This window comes from Hordeum vulgare, chromosome 5H (genome assembly GCF_904849725.1).
Source record: "Hordeum vulgare subsp. vulgare chromosome 5H, MorexV3_pseudomolecules_assembly, whole genome shotgun sequence".
Taxonomy (NCBI): Eukaryota; Viridiplantae; Streptophyta; class Magnoliopsida; order Poales; family Poaceae; genus Hordeum; species Hordeum vulgare.
In genome coordinates, this window is record NC_058522.1 from 328374847 (window position 1) to 328400268 (window position 25422).

The window sequence follows — 25422 nt, forward strand, 5'->3', positions numbered from 1 at the left end:
CAAGTATCAAAGGCCTCTAGTAAGTCCATCCTGTTGATGCCTTTTCCTACCAAGCCGACCAATGCAATCACCAAGATATCTACATCCGTCCTCTCCTCCTTGGACATGATTATGGAAGGCGCCGACTACACTCGCTCCACCGACTACGACAGGAGGCCTGACTGACCATCGCTGACTGGGCCATCCTCATAGCAGAACCAAGAGTGTTGCCAACTCTTCACCGAATCAGGAAATGACATGTGTGGAAATCTACCCTTCCCCTTAAGTTGGATACCTAAGCCCCCGCATAGCTGGACTATGTTTGTCTTCTCCCCTGTTTGGAAGGACTTCTTCATGGCCATCACTCGGCATGTAAAGAGTTGTTTGAATAATCCCCAATGGGGAGGACAACCAAGGAAGTTTTCGCAAAAGTAAACGAAGGCGGCTGATGACCCACAAGTATAGGGGATCAATTGTAGTCCTTTCGATAAGTAAGAGTGTCAAACCCAACGAGGAGCAGAAGGCTCTGATAAACGGATTTCAGCAAGGTAATAATTGCAAGCACTGAAAGTAGCGGTAACAAGTGATTGTGTAGCGAGGTGAAACGTAGCAAGCAAAGAGTAACAAGTAACAAGTAGTAGCAACGGTGCAGCAAGTGGCCCAATCCCTTTTGTAGCAAGGGATAAGCCTGAACAAAGTCTTATAGGAGGAAAAACGCTCCCGAGGACACACGGGAATTTCTGTCATGCTAGTTTCATCATGTTCATATGATTCGCGTTCGTTACTTTGATAGTTTGATATGTGGGTGGACCGGCGCTTGGGTACTGCCCTTACTTGGACAAGCATCCCACTTATGATTAACCTCTCTTGCAAGCATCCACAACTACAAAAGAAGAATTAAGACAAAGTCTAACCATAGCATTAAACTAGTGGATCCAAATCAGCCCCTCACGAAGCACCGCATAGACTGGGGTTTAAGCTTCTGTCACTCCAGCAACCCATCATCTACTTACTACTTACCAATGCCTTCCTCTAGGCCCAAATATGGTGAAGTGTTATGTAGTCGACGTTCACATAACACCACTAGAGGAAAAGACAACATACAGCATATCAAAATACCGAACGAATATCAAATTCACATGACTATTATCAGCATGACTTATCCCATGTCCTCAGGAACAAAAGTAACTACTCACAAAGCATAATCATAATCATGATCAGAGGTGTAATGAATAGCATCAAGGATCTGAACATAAACTATTCCACCAAGTAATCCAACTAGCATCAACTACAAAGAGTAATCAACACTACTAGCAACCTTACAAGTACCAATCGGAGTTGCGAGACGAAGATTGGCTACAAGAGATGAACTAGGGATTGGAGAGGAGATGGTGTTGATGAAGATGTTGATGAAGATGCCTCCCCTCCGACGAGAGGAGTGTTGGCGATGACGATGGCGACGATTCCCCCCTCCGGGAGGGAAGTTTCCCCGGCAGTATCGTCCTGCCGAAGCTCTAGATTGGATCTGCTCAAGTTCCACCTCGTGGCGGCGGCGAAACCACGAAAAAGCTCCCGATTGATTTTTTTTCTGGACCACGACGCTTCATATAGCAAAATAGGGGGGCTAGTGGGCCGTCAGGGAGCCCACAAGCCCCCACTCCGCCACCAGGGGGTGGCGGTGTCAAGGTTTGTGGCGCCCTGGCAGCCCCCCTCTGGTAGTTCTTTCGCCTAGTATTTTTTATATAATCCAGAAAAAATCCACGTAACTTTTCAGGGCATTTGGAGATGTGCAGAATAGTGGACTAGGATTTGCTCCTTTTCCAGTCCAGAATTCCAGCTGCCTGAATTCTCCCTCTTCAAATAAACCTTGCAAAATAAGAGAGAAAAGGCATAAATATGGTACCACAAGTAATATAACAGCCCAAAAAGCAATAAATATCAACATGAAAGCATGATGCAAAATGGACGTATCGACTCCCCCAAGCTTAGACCTCGCTTGTCCTCAAACGAAAACCAAGTTCCATAAACATGTCCACATGTTTGGGGACGAAGGTGTCGATAAAACATAATACGGACATGAGGGCATCATGATCACACATAAAACAACAATACATCATAAAGATTCTTATGGGAAAGTAACAATTCCTTCACAAAGCAAAGCATGAAGCAATAACCTTACCGAGAAGTAACCAACAATAATCCGTAGTCATTGAAGCAATTGCAATTTATCACAACATCAGAAAGAGTCAAATAAGAGCTTCTAAGGCAAACCCACATACTCAATCATCTCTTTCGTTTTCCACAATTGTTACAACTCACGTGGTACTCATGGTGTCAAAGTTTGAGCTGGACACGGAGGAAGATAGGGGCTTATAGTTTTGCCTCCCAACGGTTTACCTCAAGGATAAAGTCAACAATAATAAAGCATGAGTACTCAACTCCAAGTTGATATATGAATATAGATCTTTCCCAAGCATGTGACGGTAGCCAAGACAAAGGCAAAAAGGGAATTGGTGAAGATCACCATGACTCTTACAAGGGTAAAGAGTAAAGGTACAAGATAGGCCCTTCGCAGAGGGAAGCAGAGGTTGTCATGCGCTTTTGAGGTTTGAATGTGTGTCCTCTTAGTGCGGAGGAACATCACTTTATATTGCCTCCTGTGACAAAGAACTTTATTATGCACTCTGTCGCTTTTATGTCTTCCTCATCACAGGTTCGTACAAAGCTTATTTTCCACACACTAATAGATCATACATATTAGAGAGCAATTTTTATTGCTTGCACCGATGACAGCTTACTTGAAGGATCTTATTCAATCCATAGGTAGGTATGGTGGACTCTCATGGCAAAACTGGTTGGAGGTTTATGGATGCACAAGTAGTATCTCTACTTGGTGTGGGAGTTTTGGCTAATATGAGGTGGAAGAAATCGTCACGTGCTAAGGGATCTCTAATCATATAACATTGTTTGGAACCAAGCAAACACAATTCATTATGTTGTCTTCCTTGTCCAACATCTACTCCTAGGCATGTAATAGTTTGGTGAGTGCTCACAATTGCAAAAGGTGTCTAAGATGATATATTTATATGTGAACCTCTCTTTCCTTATTACTTCTTATTAATTGCAACAATAACTAATGTCTATGTTGATTTATTCTCAACAAGTTTCAATCATCATACGTGTCATAAGTGAAGCTATCACTTTCCATAAGATCGTCTCATGATCTTTCATGCTATCGTTCTTTTCATACTTTTGATCATGGCACAAAGCAAAGCCCTTAACTGAGACACTCTTTTTATATAGCTCGTAAGCTCTAATACATCGGGGGAGAGACAAAAGCAAAAGACTCAAACTAAACACTAAAGACTTATTCCTCTAAAAGAAGAAATAAAAACTGAAAAGGAAAGAACTAAAACAAAGGTAAAAGCAAAAGATATAAAGGTGATACGATACCGGGGCAACTCCCCCAAGCTTGGCAGAAGCCAAGGGGATTGCCCATACCAATACTTAGTTGTCTTCCTTTGGTGGTGATGGTGGTGGTGTTGGAGCTGTCTTGAGCTTGTCTAGTTTCCACTTGAGCAAAAAGTTCTGCTCCCTTAGATCGTCATTTTCCTCCTCAAGTTTTGAAACTCTATGGCAAAGCTCCTGCTTACTCTCCTGCAAGAAACGAGAAGGGATAAACAAGGTCTGAGGCTTCTTCCTATGGTCAGCGAGGCTTGACTTCTTGAACTCCACATGGGTGTTTGTAGGTTGAGGTAGAGGAGCCTCCTCTTCATCGGAACTCGTTTGCTCCTTCCCTTTGGGCTCATAGTCCTCTTCCTCATCAGTGGTCCAGCCATATGGTTCCAAGTCCCCATAGACCTTGGGGTTAGCAAGGTAATCAGCCACATAGCTCTCTCCCTCTGAATCTTGAGAAGACATCTTGACCTAGATCTGCGGCAGAACAAGCTCGAAACGAAAACACAGGAAAACTGCGCGATACGAAGATCAAAACCTTCGAGCGACTATATATTGATTTTTTCTGGGCCAGAAGGAGTCCTCCGCAAGAAAATAGAGTCCGGGAGGCACACGAGGTGCCCACAAGATTGCCCTCCGCCACCAGGGGGTAGGGGCGGTGGCAGGGCTTGTGGCTGCCTCGTTCGCTCTTCGGACTGCTTTTTATTTTTCTAATTTTCCAAAAATTCCAAAACGGAAGAAATTTCCTATTGGAAAAGTATCGGAGTCCAAATTCTTACCGAAACAGATACATCTTCGTTTTCAAGGTCTAAAACAGGCTGATAAACATCCCTTATGTACTCCTCTGGAGTTATGACATTGATGATATTGGTCTCAACATTTATGGGAGTACCAGAGATGTAATGCTTGATTCTTTGCCCATTTACCACTCTAGGAAAATTTCCTTCCGTGTTATTGATTTTGATGGCACCGGAACGATATACTTCCTCGACAACATAGGGACCTTCCCATTTAGAGAGAAGCTTGCCTACAAAGAATCTCAAACGAGAATTGTATAACAAGACATAATCACCTACATTGAACTCTCGTTTCTGTATTCGTTTGTCGTGTCATCTCTTAACCTTTTCCTTCAACAACTTGGCATTCTCATATGCCTGGGCTCTCCATTCATCTAACGAGCTGATATCAAACAACCTCTTCTCACCGACAAGTTTGAAATCAAAGTTGAGCTATTTGATAGCCCAATAAGCTTTGTGTTCCAGCTCAAGAGGTAAATGACAGGCCTTACCGTAAACCATTTTATACGGTGACATGCCCATGGGATTCTTATAAGCAGTCCTATAAGCCCATAGTGCATCGTCAAGTTTGCTAGACCAGTTCTTTCGAGATCTATTGACGGTCTTTTGTAAGATCAACTTGATCTCCCTATTACTCAACTCAACTTGACCACTAGACTGAGGATGATAAGGAGATGCAACTCTATGGTTGACATCATACTTAGCTAGCATCTTGCGGAAAACACCATGAAAGAAGTGTGAACCGCCATCAGTCATCAAGTATCTAGGGACTCCAAATCTTGGGAATATGACTTCTTTAAGCATCTTAATAGAGGTGTGGTGATCAGCATTTTTAGTGGGGATAGCTTCTACCCACTTAGTAACGTAATCCACAGCAACTAAGATGTGAGTGTACCCATTGGAACTCGGGAAGGGTCCCATATAATCAAAGCCCAGACATCAAATGGTTCAATGACAAGTGAATAGTTCATAGGCATTTCCTGACGCTTACTGATGTTCCCTATTCTTTGGCATTCATCACAAGACAAGACAAACTTACGGGCATCCTTGAAGAGAGTGGGCCAATAGAAACCTGATTGCAATACCTTATGGGCAGTTCTATCTCGAGCGTGGTGTCCTCCGTAGGCTTCGGAATGACACTTCTGCAAGATCTTTCCCTGTTCATGTTCAGGCACACAACGTCTAATAACACCATCTACTCCTTCCTTATAAAGGTGAGGATCATCCCAAAAGTAGTGTCTCAAATCAAAGAAGAATTTCTTCTTTTGCTGATTGGTGAAACTGGGTGGTATGTATTTTGCTACGATATAATTTGCGTAATCTGCATACCATGGTGCAATATGTGAAGTGCGGATGACATTTAGTTGCTCATCAGGAAAGTTGTCATCAATAGGTAGTGGGTCATCAAGGACATTCTCTAGCCTAGACAAGTTATCTGCTACAGGGTTATCATCACCCTTTCGGTCAAGGACGTGCAAATCAAATTCCTGTAGCAGGAGAACCCATCTGATCAGCCTAGGCTTAGCGTCCTTCTTCTCCATAAGGTACTTAATAGCAGCATGATCAGAGTGAATAGTGACTTTGGAGTCAACTATGTAAGATCTGAACTTTTCACATGCAAACACGACTGCTAAAAATTCCTTCTCCGTAGTGGCGTAGTTTCTTTGGGCACTGTCTAGAGTTTTACTAGCGTAGTGAATAACATTCAACTTCTTGTCAACTCTCTGTCCTAGAACAGCACCAACAGCATAATCACTAGCGTCAGACATGATTTCAAAGGGCAAGTTCCAGTCAGGTGGTTGAACAATAGGTGCGGTTATCAAAGCCTTCTTAAGTATTTCAAAGGCTTCCACGCAATCCTCATCAAAAACGAAAGGAACATCCTTGTGCAAGAGGTTGGTAAGAGGCCTAGAAATCTTAGAGAAGTCTTTAATGAACCTTCTATAGAAACCAGCATGACCTAGGAAACTTCGTATACCTCTGATATCTGTGGGGCAAGGCATTTTCTCAATTGCATCAACCTTAGCCTTATCAACTTCAATGCCTCTCTTAGAAATTTTGTGTCCTAAGACGATACCTTCATTAACCATAAAGTGGCACTTCTCCCAATTCAAGACGATGTTGGTTTATTCGCATCTCTATAAGACTCGATCAAGGTTGCTGAGGCAATCATCAAAGGAAGACCCGTAAATGGAGAAGTCATCCATGAAAACCTCGACGATCTTTTCACAAAAGTCAGAGAATATAGCCATCATACATCTTTGGAAGGTGGCAGGTGCATTACATAAGCCAAAAGGCATACGTCTATAGGCAAAGGTACCGAAAGGGCAGGTGAAAGTGGTTTTCTCTTGATCAGATTCTGCAACACGTATTTGCGAGAAACCTGAATAACCGTCTAGAAAGCAGAAGTGTGTGTGTTTTGATAGCCTTTCTAGCATTTGGTCGATGAACGGCAAAGGATAATGATCTTTCCAGGTTGGCTTGTTCAGTTTCCGGAAGTCTATGATCATTCTATAGCCGGCAATAATCCTTTGTGGGATTAGTTCATCCTTATCATTAGGAACGACGGTGATACCTTTCTTAGGTTCGCAATGTACTGGACTTACCCAATCACTATGAGCAACAGGATAAATGATTCCTGCTTCCAGAAGCTTTAATATTTTTTTTCTAATGACCTCTTTTATCTTAGGATTTAATCTCCTTTGATGATCAGCAACTGGTTTCAAGTCAGGATCGGTTTTAATCTTGTGCTGACATAGAGTAGGACTAATACCATTAAGATCATCAAGAGTATATCCAATAGCAGCGCGGTGCTTCCTCAGAGTTTTTAGTAACTTATTCTCTTTGCGCTCTGAGAGGAGAGCACTAATAATGACAGGATATATCTCCTTTTCATCAAGATAGGCATACTTAAGAGTATCAGGCAACTGTTTAAGCTCGAACACAGGATCACCCTTTGGTGGGGGAGGATCCCCAAGCAGTTCAACAGGCAGATTATTCTTGAGAATAGGATATTGTTCTAAGACAATTTTATCTATCTCATCTCTCTCCTCCATATGCATATCATTTTCATGCTCAAGCAGATATTGCTCTAAAGGATCTGTAGGAGGTACGGCAATAGAGGCAAGAGCAATGATTTCATCTCTACCAGGCGACTCTCTTTCATGGGTTTGTCTTCCAAACTTGGAGACGTTAAATTCATGAGACACACCCTCGAAACTTACTGTGACAGTCTGCTTAATGCAATCAGTGTGAGCATTGATAGTGTTGAGAAAGGGTCTACCGAATATGATGGGACAAAAGCTATCTTGTGCAGTACCAAGGACGAGGAAATCAGTAGGATACTTCGTCTTACCACACAGGACTTCTACGTCTCTCACAATTCCCAGAGGGCAGATAGTGTCTCTATTAGCTAGTGTAATAGTGACATCAATGGGTTCTAACTTAGCAGGTGCAATCACATCTTTGATTTCATCATATAGAGAACGGGGTATTGCACTAACACTAGCTCCCATATCACATAAACCATGGTAATAGTGATCTCCTATCTTAACAGAAACAACGGACAGGCCAACTACAGGTCAGTGTTTGTCTTTCGCGTGAGGTTTAGCAATTCTAGCGGAGTCCTCACAGAATTTGATAACATGCCCATCTATGTCTTCGGCTAAGAGATCTTTTATAATAGCAACACTAGGTTCAACTCTAATCTCCTCAGGGGGTGCAAGTGGTCTAATGTAACCCCTACGTATCACAGTTGGAGCTTTAGAATAATCCTTTATCCTAGCAGGGTATGGTGGTTTCTCAGTGTAAGCACAAGGAACAATAGGATCACTAAAAGCAATGATTTTCTCCTCAACTAGATTGGTTTTGGCTATGTTGCTTTCTACAGGAGGATGATATTTAAACCACTTCTCTTTGGGAAGATCGACATGAGCAGGAAAAGATTCACATAGAGAAGCTACTATCTCAGAGTCAAGTCCATACTTAGTGCTAAAATCTCTAGAAGTGTTTGTCTCAACAAAAGATTTAACGCAATCAAACTAGAAATTCATACTTGACTCCTTACCTTCCTCCAGCTCCCAATCTTCAGAGTTGCGTTTGATTCTCTCCAATAAATTCCACTTGTGATCAATATCCTTCTTCATAAAAGAACCGGCACAAGAAGTGTCAAGCATGGTACGATCTTCATGAGAAAGCCGAGCATAAAAGTTTTGAGTGATGATTTCTCTCAAGAGCTCATGATTGGGGCATGAATATAACATTGATTTAAGCCTCCCCCAAGCTTGAGCTATGCTTTCCCTATCACGAGGCCAAAAGTTATAAACAAAGTTCCGATCACGATGTACTAAATGCATAGGATAGAACTTTTGATGAAATTCCAATTTCAACCGATTGTAGCCCCATGATCCAGTATCATCACATAGCCTATACCATGTCAACGCCTTATCTTTCAAAGATAAAGGAAATACTTTCTTCTTTACCTCCTCCTCAGGCAAACCTGCAAGCTTAAATAAACCAAAAACTTCATCTACATATATTAGATGCAAGTCTGGATGTGAAGATCCATCTCCTGTGAACGGATTAGCCAGCAGTTTCTCAAGCATACCCGAAGGAATTTCATAAAAGATATTTTCAGTAGGTACCTCAGGTTGAGGAGCAACTCCTCGTGCTTCCGTTCGTGGTGAAGATACCCCGAACAAACTCCTCAAAGAAACAGTTTCCATAGTGACAAGTGACAATAAATTTCAGCACAGTATATAAATGTTTCCATACCAATCTCCACTTACCAAAGGCGCTTCACTCCCCGGCAACGGCACCAGAAAAGAGTCTTGATGACCCACAAGTATAGGGGATCAATCGTAGTCCTTTCGATAAGTAAGAGTGTCGAACCCAACGAGGAGCAGAAGGCTCTGATAAACAGATTTCAGCAAGGTAATAACTGCAAGCACTGAAAGTAGCGGTAACAAGTGATTGTGTAGCGAAGTGAAACGTAGCAAGCAAAGAGTAACAAGTAACAAGTAGTAGCAACGGTGCAGCAAGTGGCCCAATCCCTTTTGTAGCAAGGGACAAGCCTGAACAAAGTCTTATAGGAGGAAAAATGCTCCCGAGGACACACAGGAATTTCTGTCATGCTAGTTTCATCATGTTCATATGATTCGCGTTCGTTACTTTGATAGTTTGATATGTGGGTGGACCGGCGCTTGGGTACTGCCCTTACTTGGACAAGCATCCCACTTATGATTAACCTCTCTCGCAAGCATCCACAACTACAAAAGAAGAATTAAGACAAAGTCTAACCATAGCATTAAACTAGTGGATCCAAATGAGCCCCTCACGAAGCAACGCATAGAATGGGGTTTAAGCTTCTGTCACTCCAGCAACCCATCATCTACTTACTACTTACCAATGCCTTCCTCTAGGCCCAAATATGGTGAAGTGTTATGTAGTCGACGTTCACATAACATCACTAGAGGAAAAGACAACATACAACATATCAAAATACCGAACGAATATCAAATTCACATGACTATTGTCAGCATGACTTATCCCATGTCCTCGGGAACAAAAGTAACTACTCACAAAGCATAATCATAATCATGATCAGAGGTGTAATGAATAGCATCAAGGATCTGAACATAAACTCTTCCACCAAGTAATCCAACTAGCATCAACTACAAAGAGTAATCAACACTACTAGCAACCTTACAAGTACGAATCGGAGTTGCGAGACGAAGATTGGTTACAAGAGATGAACTAGGGATTGGAGAGGAGATGGTGATGATGAAGATGCCTCCCCTCCGACGAGAGGAGTGTTGGTGATGACGATGGCGATGATTCCCCCCTCCGGGAGGGAAGTTTCCCCGGCAGGATCGTCCTGCCGGAGCTCTAGATTGGATCTGCTCAAGTTCTGCCTCGTGGCGGCGGCGAAACCACGAAAAATCTCCCGATTGATTTTTTCCGGACCAGGACGCTTCATATAGCAAAAGAGGGGAGCTAGTGGGCCGTCAAGGAGCCCACAAGCCCCCACTCCGCCACTAGAGGGTGGCGGTGTCACGGCTTGTGGCGCCCTGGCAGCCCCCCCTCCGGTAGTTCTTTCGCCCGGTATTTTTTATATAATCCATAAAAAATCCACGTAACTTTTCAGGGCATTTGGAGATGTGCAGAATAGTGGACTAGGATTTGCTCCTTTTCCAGTCCAGAATTCCAGCTGCGTGAATTCTCCCTCTTCAAATAAACCTTGCAAAATAAGAGAGAAAAGGCATAAATTTGGTACCACAAGTAATATAACAGCCCAAAAAGCAATAAATATCAACATGAAAACATGATGCAAAATGGACGTATCAGCGGCCAAATAGGAAACGACATTGGGAGTAAGGTGATGGAGTCGCGTCCCATAAAAGTCAAGGAAAGAGTGTAAAAATGAGTGTGGAGGTAGAGAAAAACCTCGCTCGATGTGATTCACCATGAGGACTCGCTCGTCCCCCTGCGGAAAGGGATCAAACTCGCCCTCCTCCGACAGAGCTCCCGGTAGCCACGACCCTTTGGCTCTCCGGCTCCAATAGGCGGCTCTTGGTGACTGCTACTTCTCAAACAACAGCGCCAGAAATTGACACGTTGACGGAGACTTGCTTGCGTTGGTTTTTCCCTTGAAGAGGAAAGGGTGATGCAGCACAGGAGCAATAAGTATTTCCCTCAGTTTGAGAACCAAGGTATCAATCCAGTAGGAGAATCTCGTCAAGTCCAGAGTACCTGCGCAAACACAAAAGAGCTTGCACCCAACGCTTTTAAAGGGGTTGTCAATCCCTTCAAGATTTTTTGCAAAGTGAGATCTGAAGGCAGAAAGTGCAACGAAGTAAAAAAGTGTAAGGCTGAAAATATGGTGTGGAGTAGACCCGGGGGCCATAGTGTTCACTAGAGGCTTCTCTCAAAATAGCAAATATCACGGTGGGTGAACAAATTACTATCGAGCAATTGATAGAACCGCGCAAAGTCATGACGATATCTAAGGCAATGATCATACATATAGGCATCACGTCCAAGACAAGTAGACCGATACTTTCTTCATCTACTACTATTACTCCACACATAGACCACTATCCAGCATGCATCTAGTGTACTGAGTTCATGACGAACAGAGTAACGCCTTAAGCAAGATGACATGATGTAGAGGGATAATCTCAAACCAATGATGAAAACCCCATCTTTTTACCCTTGATGGCAACAACACGATGCGTGCCTCGCTACCCCTTCTGTCACTGGGTAAGGTCACCGCACGGTATGAACCCAAAACCAAGCACTTCTCCCATTACAAGAATCATAGATCTAGTTGGCCAAACAAAACCCACAACTCGAAGAGAATTACAAGGATATGAAATCATGCATAAGAGAGATCAGAAGAAACTCAAATAAGATTCATAGATAATCTGATCATAAATCCACAATTCATCGGATCTCGACAAACACACCGCAAAAGAAGATTACATCGGATAGATCTCCATGAAGATCATGGAGAACTTTGCATTGAAGATCCAAGAGAGAGAAGAAGCCATCTAGTTACTAGCTATGGACCCGTAGGTCTATGGTGAACTACTCACGCATCATCGGAGAGGTCATGGTGTTGATGAAGAAGCCCTCCGTGTCCGAATCCCCCCTCCGGCAGGGCACCAGAACGTGCCCCAGATGGGATCTTGCGGAGACAGAAGCTTGCGGCGGCGGAAAAGTACTTTCGATGATCTCCTGATTTTTTTGGGGTTTTTAGGGAATATATAGGCGCAAAGCCTAGGGCAAAGGGGCCTCAGGGAGCCCAAAAGCCTGGTGGCCGCGCCCCCCCCTGGCCACACCGTGAGGGATTGTGGGGTCCCTGGTGGCCCCCTGCCCTGATTCTCCGGCTCTCCGATCTTTTTCTGTTCCGGAAAAAATCTTTTTGGCAGTTTCATTCCGTTTGGACTCCGTTCAAAATCCTACTCTGAAAGAGGTCAAAAACATGGAAAAAACAGGAACTGGCACTTGGCACTGAGTTAATAAGTTAGTCCCGGAAAATAAATAAAAGGCATACAAAACATCCAAAGTTTGACAAGATAATAGCATGAAACCATCAAAAATTATAGATACGTTGGAGACGTATCAGTGACGCGTGACGCCATCCAATCGCTCTAGATCCTCCCCGTCGGCACCCTGACACTCGAGGAGGACCCGTGTGAGCCCTTCTTCGCCCCATCGGCCTTCGCAGTCGCGCTTCTCGTCATCTTTCTTGGTCGGGCCTGACTGAGATAGATGTGGCGAGAGGTAGAGCAACTTAGCAATCGGGCAGAGTGGTGGAGGGGACAAAGGAAGAGGAATCAGATCTGGGACTCTTCCTCTCTCTATACACACTGTTCTTATAGTCGTGACCGGCGTATCCTGAATCGTCAATCAGCAAATGGAGGGAGATCCACAAGATCCCATGAACAGTGCCTCTGAGGCACGTGGCAGGATTCTCGGTGCGGTAATCGAGGTGTTGCACCACTTTCGCCCCTAACCGCGTCGCCACCACTTCCATGCGTACGCGCGTCCCCCACGTTTCAAATCCGCGATAATCCCACGGTGTTTTGGCCTGAGTTGACCCCGCGTCCACTTACCAAAAGCAGCATGCTTCGGTCCGCCGAATACCACCTGTGGGACCTAGTTCACTCGGACGTATATGAACGTGATCAAAAGAGTTTCCCTGGGATACGTGAAGGATCAGTCCTAGCTCTTGCACTATCACTCGGAGTCCCTAGCTCGCCTATACCTGAGTCATTAGGATGTGTCTTCCGAGAGATGACCGAATGCTACCGGGTGGTGCATAGCTTCCAAGCTAATCCGATCATTTGGAAATCTTCAATCATGAATCCGTTACGGCTTCATTTCAGAACCGAGTGAGAAAGCCCCGAGCTACTTTCCGGACGCCTTCGAAGTGCCGAAGACACCTCAAAGTGTCTTTCACTCGATCAACTAAACGTCAACCAATTCAGGGGCTACTAATGGGGTCGCCTACCAAGAGTAGGGTCATGGACCAGCCATCTAGGGCCCACCTAGGGCCCCATGCGGCCATTAAAGTCCCAGGGCTATCTATGCATATCCAGATTTCACTCGGATCCATGGAGTCACTTGAACGTCTTTCAGTTAGTCGGACAAGCACCGACACTCAGACATAGGCAAGCGTGGACGACGTGGTAGCGTCAACGTCAAGGGACTTAAAACCATACATGAAGTGCAGCCAAGGCCAACGTTACTAGTAACGACCCTAGCAGTTACTCTTATTTAATGCCCTTGTAATGACGCTCGGCGGGTCCTCGCGCACTCTATATAAGCCACCCTTGAGCTCTGTGGTAAGGGTTCAGCACCCCGCTGTAATCACACTCCGAGAGAAAAACACAAGCCTTGAAGAGACATAGGGTCTTTACCTCCTCCGAGAGGGGCCCAAACTCTCTAAGTTCGAGTGTTACACATGTGTCGTAGCTAGGCTTCGTCCCTCATTCGTATCCCTAGTACTATTGTCACGGCAGTTCCACCGCACATCGGAGGTGGCAACCGCATGCAGCGTGTGTGCAAATGGGCGTTCGGATGAACTCACCAATACCCCCACACACAATGATGCCTACGTGACACACAAAATTAATTAAACATTGTCAAAATCCGGACGAAACAAAATCAACACAGATCGATACGTGTGAACAACAAACATGACACACGTGTGGGCGTTTATCATTTGGGCTATTCTTCTGCTTTCTCTCTTTCATTCCAGCAATTATACTACGTTGGAGATTCTTTTGTCAAAAAAGTTATTTTTTCTTTTGAAGCAATTGTCAAAAAAGAAAAAGTTAAGAAAGGAGAAAACTGGCCGTCGGCGGCGTCGGGAGGCGTAGGCGGAGCCACCGCTTCGAGAGACGTCTTCTTTCTCGTGTCTCTCGACTCTCCACTTTCATCCTAGGTTGACGGCTATAATGGAAGTCCTGAGAAAATTCGTGCAAAGTGAGTTGCGCAATCCTCCCACAACGCTCGCGCCTGGCGCTTTTCTGTCGTCCGCCGCCGAGAAAACCCGCCGACTCCTCATCAGCGCCGTCAGCTCCAGCGACCGCCTCCCACCTCTCACCGTCAAACTGCTCCACGGCCGCCTCCTCCGGCTCGGCCTCCTCGCCGACCTTTACACGTTCCTCCTTCGCGCGCTCTCCTCCTCAGGCCTCCACCTCCATGCCCTCTACCTATACTCCCTCTTTCCCGACCCCTCCCACCTGGCCTTGCCGGTTGCCCTCAAGTCCGCCTCCCGCCTCCCCAACCCTCTCAAAGCCGGCGAGCAGCTGCACGCCCGCTCCCTCAAGCTCCCTTCCCACTCCAACCCCCACATTCTCACGTCCCTGCTAAAACTTTACGCCAAATGTGGGCTTTTGCAGCACGCACGGAGCGTGTTCGAAGAAATGCCCTGCCCCTGCACAATCTCTTGGACCGCGCTCATCACCGCGTATATGGACGTGGGGTGTGCCAAGGAGGCCGTTGCCATTGCGAGGGATGTGTTGGCGAGTGGAATGCGTCCGGACAGCTTCATGGCTGCGCGGGTCCTGACTGCGTGCGCCCGGGTCGAGGATTTGGGCACCGGGGAGGCAGTGTGGAGGACTGCAGAGCGGGAGGGGGTCGCGAGCAGTGTGTTTGTGGCAACTGCAGCGGTGGATTTGTATGTCAAGTGCGGTGAGATGGCCAAGGCGAGGGAGGTGTTTGAAAGGATGCCGGAGAAGGATGTAGTGGCTTGGGGTGCTATGGTTAGCGGATACTCTTCCAACGGGCATCCGCAAGAGGCTCTCCAGCTCTTCTTTGCAATGCCAGCTCAGGGAGTGGTACCAAATTGCGAGACAGTTGCTGTTGCACTCTCAGCGTGCACGCAGTTGGGTGCATTTGATCTGGCACGGCAGGTTGTTGCTGTGGTGGACTGGGATCAGCTTCTTGACAACCCAGTTCTAGGGACTGCGTTGATCAAAATGTACTCCAAGTTTGGGAGCACGGGTGAGGCATGGTTCGTGTTCCAGCAGATGAGAAAGAGGGGCATTACTGTTTGGAACGCAATGCTTTTGGGGCTAAGCATGACTGGACATGATAAGTCTGTGTTTGCCCTTGTCGGCCAGATGGAGAAGTCGGGCATGGAATTGAATGGCAGGACTTTCATGAGCCTTCTCTACAGCTGTACTCATACCGGCCTTGTACAGGATGGACGGCGCTGCTTCCATAACATGACACAGTTATACCGCATTGCTCCTAGGATTGAGCACTACGGTTGTATGGTCGACCTTCTCAGTCACGCTGGGTTGCTCAAGGAGGCTCATCAGCTTATTAATGAAATGCCAATGCAGGCAAATGTTGCCGTCTGGGGTGCACTTCTCGGTGGCTGCAAGATTCACCGAGACCCCGAGCTTGCAGAACATGCCTTGAAACAGCTCATCCTGCTAGAGCCCTGGAACTCTGGGAACTATGCCATGCTCTCCAACATATACTCTAACAGCGGCAGATGGAAGGATGCTGCAAAGCTTAGATTGCACATGGAGGCGATAGGGGTCAAGGAGGTCACCGGATATAGCTGGGTTGACTTTGATGGTGAGGTCCACAAGTTCCATGTTGCAGATAACTGGCATCCCCTCATGGATCAAATATACAAAAAGCTAGATGAATTAGGCATGGAAATCAAAGCCATGGGTCACAAACCAACTACTGATGTGATGATGTTTGACGTTAAAAATGAGAAGGAGCACACTCTAGTTCATCACAGCGAGAAACTTGCCATTGCATTTTGCCTTCTCACCACCAGACCAGGCGAGTCCATTAGGGTCATCAAGAACACCAGGGTTTGCACCGACTGTCACACTGATATTAAATTTATATCGAGGATAACTCATCGGGAGATCATTGTTCAGGATAACAGCAGATTTCATTGTTTCAGAGATGCCTGCTGTTCTTGCAATGACTACTGGTAGAAGTAGAAATATGTTGTCCGGTTACAAAAGATTAGCAGCATACTTTTTAACTTGTAAACTAGAGGTAGCTAGATTTTCAGTTACACAAAAGTTTGACATATTGAGGTTTTCTTTTACTCAATTGTTTCGGCTATAAGTAACCTGAAGCCTGAAGGTGCTGGTTTGTTTACGGCTGCAATTCATCGCACACATAAATTAAAATTTCTCAAGGCTGCTGAATTTTCGTGTCCCCATTAGTTGTTACATTTCTTGTTGTAGTACTTTCAGATCCTGGTGTTCAGGCTCTAACAACTACTCCCTCCGTTCTTAAATATAAGTTTTTTAAAAGATTTCATTATAAACTACATACGGATTCATTTTAGAGTGTAGATTCACTCATTTTGCTCCGTATGTAATTTGTATTGAAATATCTAAAATGACTTAAATTTAAGAACGGTGGAGTATGATGCATGAACTTGAACAATTAGTTGTTGCAATATTTTACATGCTGTGCTCACAACAGTTCATCTGTACATTATCAGGACGAACTGCAGATACACATGACTCAAGGACAAGGCCCGAATGCATAACTAATGCCCTTTTACCCTTTTTATTGTGAGGAATACATTTCTCTTGATGCTTTCCAGGAATGTCCATCTGCAGCAAGAACCTCAATATGATCTCTATACATTTTTACTAAGATATCCGAGCTCTATCATTCAAGATCTAGCCACTTGAAATTCAGGTCCATAAGGGCATCAAAGAGTATCTCCAGCAATTTCCCTATATAACTTCACCTATAAGGCCCCACTTGAACCCGTGTAAATTTATACACACGGATTAAATTTACTCCTACATGTGTATATTAGCTGCTGGAATTTTTGTCCAAAAGGACCCCCTCTCGAACGCATTTGCCAGAAAAGACCACATGCAGGCGATAAAAACGGAAAGGACCCCCTCTCCGCGTGGCGGCAGGCGCGCCAGGCGGCACGTGGCACCTGCCGCCACCGCCCGAGGCGGCTGGGGCACCTGCCGCCACCAGCCCAGGCGGTCGGCTGTGGATCCCGTTCCCGCCACGCCGCGCCGTAACGGACAGAGGCTGGGTGGGCCCTGCCGCCACCACCCCAGGCGGCCGACCGGGAATCTGGGCGCCCACGACAGCGACGCTGATTGCACTAACTCGCGATGGATGCATATGAGCTTCAACTCCTTTTTATCATACTACTTCACTCTATGTTGCATGTGTATAGCAATTGCATAGCTATGTATTGCTTGTTTAGCAGATTTCTTATCTGGGAAAATCTATCCAACGGCCAGACTTCCCGCTTCTAGGCCAGCAACAGAGTGAAATTCATTGGTGATGCTCATAACCTGTAAAAACTCTGGGTTGATTGGTGCAGCGACCGCCTTCTCAGGAGGAACAACTTCATCATCATCTGATTCCGAAGAGGCAGAAGAATGACCATCATCGTCATCATCTAGCGCCTTCGGCAATCCCTCGACATGTTCGCTCATGTCAACGACCGCAGACCAATATCCCGTGTCATACACTTGTTGGCCACCTGTTGGTTCCGATGGGCCGGCGTCGGGGGCTACAGTTATGGCCAACTCGGCCTCACCGGCACTGCTACTGCACTCGGCGACATCACTGGCAGAAATGAACTCCACATAAACCATGGGTTGTCCATACATGGAGTTATTGGGATTGCTTGCAAAACCCATGTACGACGCCCATGATATTTCACCAGTAACCCGCCGCAGGACCCAACGATTTCCTCCCTCAACCACGAAAGCCTCCATGGTCATTTTTTTCATTCATCGCTGAACCAAACACCGTTCGGATGCACCTTCTAACTGCCGCATACTCTACATTAACCATGTCTTTCACTACAACCGTAGTCATCCCGCACCTAGACACATCCACACCAGAAAGACCCTCACGTATGATGTGCCAATAAAACACTAACAAATTTTCAATAGTACCTAACGAGCAGCCATATTTACATAGTTAGTCCATTAAAAATCATATTCTTATATTTACATTGTAATAACATCTATTACTTATCTTTTTTTACATATAACAATTTGACGAATATTCACAAATGACTATACATCTACGCATAATAATTTATATTGTACCATTTGTGGCGACACTACATATACAAAATAAATACATCATAAATTAGAATATGTCATTCATACCTCTGGTTTAATGAGGATATCCTTACGAATACAAAAATATCCTTTCGAATATCACAGTTAACTTATCACCGGTATAATATCAGCGAATTCGACCTATTATCACATGAACAAAAATATTACACACGCGTCTTGCATGTAATATATAATAATACTAATGGAGTTAACATATTATTACATGTTTAACAAAAGTGCTAGTTACATATAAACGGAGTCGACATATTATCACATGATCAAAAATGTTACACACATATTTTTTTTACCTTCCTAAGGTTTCTAAAATGCAGTTGCATGGCTAAACATATCACCAGTAATTTATCAAAGTAATCGACCTATTATCACATAAACAAAAATGCTAGTTGCATGCGTGCGTCTTGCATATATAATTACACAAATTGATACATTACAGTGTTAATAAACAGAAAGTACATACTTAAAAAACTAATCAAATAGACTAAAATTTCCGTGCATGTGAACAAAACCTACGAAAATGAATAGATTTTACCTTGATCTATCTTTCTTTCAACTGCAACATATTCGATATCCAACCCAAAAGACCAGAAATCTTGAATCAAAGTGAAGAAAGGAGTGTGTTCTTCAGCTACAGAGAAATGAAAAGACAGTGAGAATAACCCAAAATAAAAACATCATGCATGCAAACACAATCAACAGAAATGGAAAACTCTTACCTTGATCTATCTTTTACTCAACTACGACGTCTTCAAAATCCAATTTAAAACCGTCCTAAATCAGCACTTAAAATGTGTATGAAGTAGTTCTTGAGAGAAAGAGGAGCTGCTGTGTGTGCTGAAGCAAGAGAAAGGAGGCAACGGAAGAGTGAGAGAGGAGGCAGCTGCTGTGTGTGCTAAAGCAAGAGAAAGGAGGCAACGGGAGAGTGAGAGAGGAGGCAGCGTCGGTATATAAAGAAGAAAATGTGCACTGTTTTGTCGGTGAGAGTCAGCGCCGGAGTTAGCGCCGTTTGCATTGCAATGCTCACCAGCAGGAGACAGCAGCCTCAGAGTTAGTGCAATCAGCGTCGCTGTCGTGGGCGCCCAGATTCTCGGCCGGCCGCCTGGGATGGTGGCGGCAGGGCCCACCCAGCCTCTGTCCGTTACGGCGCGGCGTGGCGGGAACGGGATCCACAACCGGCCGCCTAGGCTGGTGGCGGCGGGCCCCAGCCGCCTCGGGCGGTGGCGGCAGGTGCCACGTGCCGCCTGGCGCGCCTGCCGCCACGCGCAGGGCTGGTCCTGAGATTTCGAAGGCCCAGGGCGAAACTAAAATTTAGGACCCCTTAGTATAAATAAATAGTATAGATTAACGAAATAAATAGCAAAAAGAATAAGACATATATTTAGGCTTCATAATAATTATGAAAATAAATAAATACGAATCAAAATTAGGGCATAAACTACCTAAAAATTAAAAAGGAATCACTAGATCGTAGTAAAATTAAGACTTTGTGATGCATGCATGCAAAGATTAAAATTAAGACTTTATGATGCATAACATCCCATCACAATCGCTGCTGAGTCGCTGCATGCAAAGATTAAAATTAATCGTAGTAAAATTAAGAATTATGGTCGCTGCATGCAAAAATTAAAAAGGAATCAATTGCCGTCCAGATTAAGAATTATGATCGCTGCATGCAAAGATTAAGAATTATGATCGCTGGCTCGCTGCATCTCACCAGCCCTGCTTGGGAGTTGGGATTCACGTGGGAAATACTGACGAACGCGGAACGCCACGGAGGAACCGGAACGGAAGCTGCCGTCGAGGGGAGCGCTGGATCTCCTGCAGTCCTGCTGTGCGTTCGTGGGCTTCGTGCGATCGGTGCGTGCGGCGTGCTTTGCGGCTGCAGCGATTCTGATCACTAGGGATGAGGGATTGAGGGAACACGCCGCCGCCGTGTAGGGAGACGAGAGCAGAGCGTTCGTGATTCGTGGGGTTCGTGCGTGCGGCTGCAGCTAGCGATCCTGTCGTGGACTCGTGGGGATAAGAGTTTCGCTCTAGCCCATTTGTGATTTGCCTTGTCTCTTGACCCACGGAATAGGCCTGGTTTTTTTCTATATTAATTATAATACCACGTATATATGCAGGGGGCCTCCAAAAATTTTGGGCCCCGTGCGGCCGCCCCCGCGGAACCCCCCAAGGGCTGGCCCTGGCCACGCGGGAAGGGGGTCCTTTCCGTTTTTATCGCCTGCATGTGGTCTTTTCTGGTAAATGCGTTCGAGAGGGGTCCTTTTGGACAAAAATTCTACGTGCTGCGGTGTTATTTCAGCCTGGATTGAAAACAATGGCTGGAGGTTTGTATTGTTTATGGGGGTATTTAGGAGCAAACAACAATCCTAACGGAGCCTAAGTGTTTAGGGGCTCTTCATATATCTGTAATCTGGGTGTGAAGAGCGAGGCGAACGGGGGCTCCCCTTCCCTCCTCCTTCCAGCACCTCCCCTTCCTCCTAATCCCCCTCCCGTCGCCGCCAGCGCAGGACACCGGGCCTTGCTCGCGTGGTACCGGCGGCGGCGGTCCGTTTTTCCCCTGCGCGGCGATGCGGCTCGAGTGGTGGCGGCTGGCGACAATGCACCCAGGCCGGCAACGGATCCCGTGGCGGTGCAGCTTCGCGGGTGGCGTGGCTGCTTAGCTGCGGGGCGGTGCGATGGCTGGCGGCGGCGCCCTTCCGGCCCAGATCTGGCCATCTGGGTCTGGGCGGGCTTGACGTGGGCTTTCCGGCATCGTCTTCGGCGGAAGGAGGTGTGGCTGGTGCGTGGGGTGGCGGAGACGATCGCACGCGTACGTCAGCGCGGTGACGGGAGCTTTCACTAGCCTGTTTCAGGCTCGGTTGGTCAGAGGTGTCTTGTTTGCTCTCGAGCTGCGTCCTGTCGGTTACAGCCAAGGGTGGTGGAGGTTGTCCTCTCCGGCATGGCTGTTGACTCTGCCGCTCCCGTTACCGGCTGCTTCCTCTTGATCACGTCGGTCTCGCTTTGCTTGCCACGGTGAGACGGCGATGGTGACTACAAGACCGTAGGGGCCTATATTGGTGGATGACATGTATGGTGGAGCATGATGGATCGTCCGAGTCGTCGTTGGTTAGCGGTTGGGAGAAATCCTTGTCGGCTTGTCTGGCATCGACACGATGACGTTCGTGGGTGTTGTCGTGCCTTCTTGAAGGGCGTCGATTATGCCCCTTCCCCCACGCTCTTTCACGTATCGGGGAAAACCGTAGGACTTGTCCGGGGTAGCAGCGTCGTAGTCGTCGCCTTCCTTCTTGAAAGTGCTGTTTGGTATTCAGCGTTCCGGAGTGCTATGAGTGTGGTGGAATTCTTCGACGGACGCAGCGGCTGTGAGTCATCTTTGCTTTCGTTGATCCGACATTGTTGGCATTTTTATCTTTCTTGTTTTTTTTGGTGTGCTTGTGCTGAGGTCCCAGCAATTGTATCGAGTATATTAGTAAAGCAGGGTGAAAACCTATTTCGTCTATCTCTGGTGTGAAAGGTGCGCGGCTATAGCAATTCCCCTCTAAACATCTCCCTAAACTAAGCTTGACATATGTGTGAGTGCATAATCTCTCTCTATCTTTTCCTCCAGCATGCACAAAGACACCGACAGAGCTCCGACAGTGAGGTGGGGCGAGGGCCTCGCGTTGGCGTGTGGCGATGGTGCTACTGGCAGCCCACGGGTAGCAACGGGCACGAAGTTGGAGGTCAGCGACGAGGCATCGATGGTGTTGCGTGGTGGCGGCGGTTGTGGCGATGAGTTGGGTGGCGCGGTGGCGACAACCCTGAGGCAGAGGCAGGGGAGCGCGGAGGCATGCATATGTAGGTAGTTGTCTCCCGTCAATGTCAATTGCGTTATAGGAAAATATGCATCATACCCTCTGTATAGAGGAAAATGAGGTTTTTAGGATGAAAATGAAAATATTGGATTTAGAGGAGTTCGTTGGAGCTTGTATTTTTTTTAGCCGACTTTCTCTATGGTTGGTTTTTGCTGGGGAAAGAGGGCTGTTGGAGTTGTACTTTAGTCCGAGCGGATGTGGCTGACTGACTAAATATAGTCGGCTGGGGGCAAGTTTATTCTTTTTAAACCCAATATCACTTTTACTCTTTAATTTCAAGTTTTAAAAGATTCCAAATGATAAGCACTTCGGTTTTGATATTTTCAAATTAAAGTTATCATCTAAAATAAACTGAAATTGGCCATTTGAACAGAAAGTTAAAGTAGTTGACAACTAAAGTTATCATGTTCACATCACTAAACTTCCATTAAAAATGTTTAGAATTGTCGCGTGTTCGTGCCATGTGTGACAATTATCAGTGTTTAAAAGATGTGTTAGAGATGCCCCGAGAGAGCAAACATAATCTGTGTCCCTGAAAACATTTTGAGTTAATAATGTGATTTCACCCTCGTCGCAAAAAAAAAAGTGATTTCACCCACACAAAAATACAGTGAGTTCATTGCATGTACTAGTACAAAATAGAAACTTCCGTACAAAAGCAGTCCCACAAAGCCTTCAACCTAGAGCTTGGCAATTTTATATTTTTATGTCGAGCGCCGCCGCGGCGATACACCGCGTCCTCGTCCAGGGCGTCAGCTCCAGCGATCGCCTTCCACCCCTCACCGTCAAACTGCTCCACGGCCGCCTCCTCCGGCTCGACCTCCTCGCCGACCTCTCCGCGCTCCTTCTCCGCGCGCTTTCCTCCTCCGGCCTCCACGTCCACGCCCTCCGCCTACACTCCCTCCTCCCCGTCCCCTCCCACCTGACCCTGCCATGTGCCCTCAAGTCAGCCTCCCGCCTCCCCAACCCCCTCCCCGTCGGCGAGCAGCTCCACGCCCGCTCCCTCAAGCTCCCCTCCCACTCCAACCCCTACGTCCTCACCTCCCTCCTCAATCTCTACGCGAAATGCGACCTCTTGGACCGTGCGCGGAGCGTGTTCGACGAAATGCGCTGCCCCAACACGGTCTCCTGGACCGCGCTCATCACCGCGTACATGAACGCGGGGCGCGCCAGGGAGGCCGTCGCCGTCGCGAGGGACGCGTTCGCGAGCGGAATGCGCCCGGACAGCTTCACGGCCGTGCGGGTCCTGACGGCATGCGCCCGGGTCGCGGACTTGGGCACCGGGGAGGCCGTGTGGAGGGCGGCACAGGGGGAGGGGATTGCGGGCAGTGTCTTTGTGGCAACTGCGGCGGTAGATATGTATGTCAAGTGCGGCGAGATGGCGAGGGCAAGGGAGGTGTTCGACAAGATGCCGGAGAAGGATGCTGTAGCTTGGGGTGCTATGGTCGGGGGATATGCTTCCAACGGGCACCCCCAAGAGACTCTGGAGCTCTTCTTTGCAATGCAGACTCAGGGAGTGAAGCCAGATTGCTACACGGTGGTTGGGGCACTCTCAGCTTGCACACGGCTGGGTGCACTTGATATGGGACGGCAGGCAGTCAGGACAGTGGACTGGGATGAGTTTCTTGACAACCCAGTTCTAGGGACTGCGCTGATTGATATGTATGCCAAGTGTGGGCGCACAGGCGAGGCATGGGTCGTGTTCCAGCAGATGAGGAACAGGGACATTGTTGTTTGGAACGCGATGATCTTGGGGCTGGGCCTGACTGGGCATGGTAGGATTGGATTTGCCCTTGTCGGCAAGATGGAGAAGTCAGGCATGAAACTGAATGACAACACTTTCATCAGCATTCTCTGCAGCTGTACCCATACCGGCCTTGTAAAAGATGGACGGCGGTATTTCCATAACATGACTCAGTTATACAACATCACGCCTAGGATTGAGCACTATGGTTGTATGGTCGACCTGCTCAGTCGCGCTGGGTTGCTCCAGGAAGCCCATCAGCTTATTGATGATATGCCAATGCAGGCAAACGCTGTCGTGTGGGGAGCACTTCTTGGTGGCTGCAAGATTCACCGAGACGCTGAGCTTGCAGAACATGTCTTGAAGCAGCTCATCCTGCTAGAGCCCCGGAATTCCGGAAATTATGTCATGCTCTCAAACATATACTCTAACAGCAACAGATGGGAGGATGCTGCGAAGCTTAGATCGGACATGAAGGTGAAAGGGGTTGAGAAAGCCCGTGCATATAGCTGGGTTGAGTTTAGTGGTAAGGTCCATGAGTTCCGTGTTGGAGACAAGTCGCATCCCCAGATGGATCAGATTTACCAAAAGCTAGATGAATTAGGCATAGAAATGAAAACCATGGGTTACAAACCAACTACCGATGTGGTGATGTTCGACGTTGAAGATGAGGAGAAGGAGCACACTCTGGTTTATCACAGCGAGAAACTTGCCATTGCATTTTGCCTTCTCAGTACCCAACCAGGGGAGGTCATTAGGGTCACCAAGAACCTTAGGGTTTGCACCGACTGTCACACTGCTATTAAACTAATATCAAGGATAACTCATCGGGAGATCATTGTTCGGGATAACAACCGATTTCATTGTTTTGAAGATGGTTGTTGCTCTTGTAATGACTACTGGTAGAAACAGGAAACTGGTGTGAAGTTACAATTTTGAGCAGGTTAGAGTTGTGTCCCTTTGATTACTAAATTTGAGTCAGCTAGATTGGTAATTACTCAAAAATCTAGCAAATTGATGATTTTTTCTCTCTCACTTTACTGATTCTGCTGGGAGAAATCAGAAGGTGCTGTATTTTCGTTTTGAAACTTGAAGCGCTGGTTTGTTTGTTCTTGTGTGTAGCTTCAGTTTATTACAGAAATAAAAAATGTGTCAATGTTTCTGAATATTTGCGCCTCTCTTTAGGTGTTAGGTTGATGGTTAAGGCCATGTTTGTTTGGGCTTTTGCTTCTGCTTTTGCAGCTTTTTCACTATGGCAAAAAAGCCACAAAAGCTCCTAAATAGGGGCTTTTGGCTTATGAATCAATATTGTTATATGATGCTATAAGCTAAAAGCCGAAGCAAAAAACACCTACTTTAGGAGTTTTTTTTTGCCAAAGTGGAAAAGCTGCAAAAAACCAAACAAACAGGGCCTAAGAGTTTTATGGCACAACTTATGTCATTGGCAACCCTGTAGACCT

General features: G+C 46.4%; 2 protein-coding genes and 1 long non-coding RNA gene across 3 annotated transcripts; all 3 read left to right on the plus strand.

Annotated features, from left to right (window-relative positions):
• The first annotated feature begins 14085 nt into the window (after positions 1-14085).
• Positions 14086-16429, plus strand: LOC123395736 (putative pentatricopeptide repeat-containing protein At3g08820). The gene has a single exon (XM_045090764.1). The coding sequence runs from the start codon at positions 14198-14200 to the stop codon at positions 16208-16210; it is 2013 nt and encodes a 670-aa protein (XP_044946699.1). The 5' UTR covers positions 14086-14197; the 3' UTR covers positions 16211-16429.
• Positions 16430-20814: 4385 nt separating this feature from the next.
• LOC123395882 lies at positions 20815-22511 on the plus strand. The gene is made up of 2 exons (XR_006609848.1): positions 20815-21878; positions 21972-22511. It is a non-coding gene; the product is annotated as an uncharacterized LOC123395882 (long non-coding RNA).
• Positions 22512-22893: 382 nt separating this feature from the next.
• Positions 22894-25128, plus strand: LOC123398551 (putative pentatricopeptide repeat-containing protein At3g08820). Its single transcript, XM_045093009.1, has one exon. The coding sequence runs from the start codon at positions 22925-22927 to the stop codon at positions 24866-24868; it is 1944 nt and encodes a 647-aa protein (XP_044948944.1). The 5' UTR covers positions 22894-22924; the 3' UTR covers positions 24869-25128.
• The last annotated feature ends 294 nt before the right edge of the window (positions 25129-25422 follow it).

What these genes read in the sequence shown, in the direction of transcription:
- LOC123395736 (XM_045090764.1), top strand. Translation starts at nt 14,198, where the DNA reads ATGGAAGTCCTGAGAAAATTCGTGCAAAGTGAGTTGCGCAATCCTCCC.
- LOC123398551 (XM_045093009.1), top strand. Translation starts at nt 22,925, where the DNA reads ATGTCGAGCGCCGCCGCGGCGATACACCGCGTCCTCGTCCAGGGCGTC.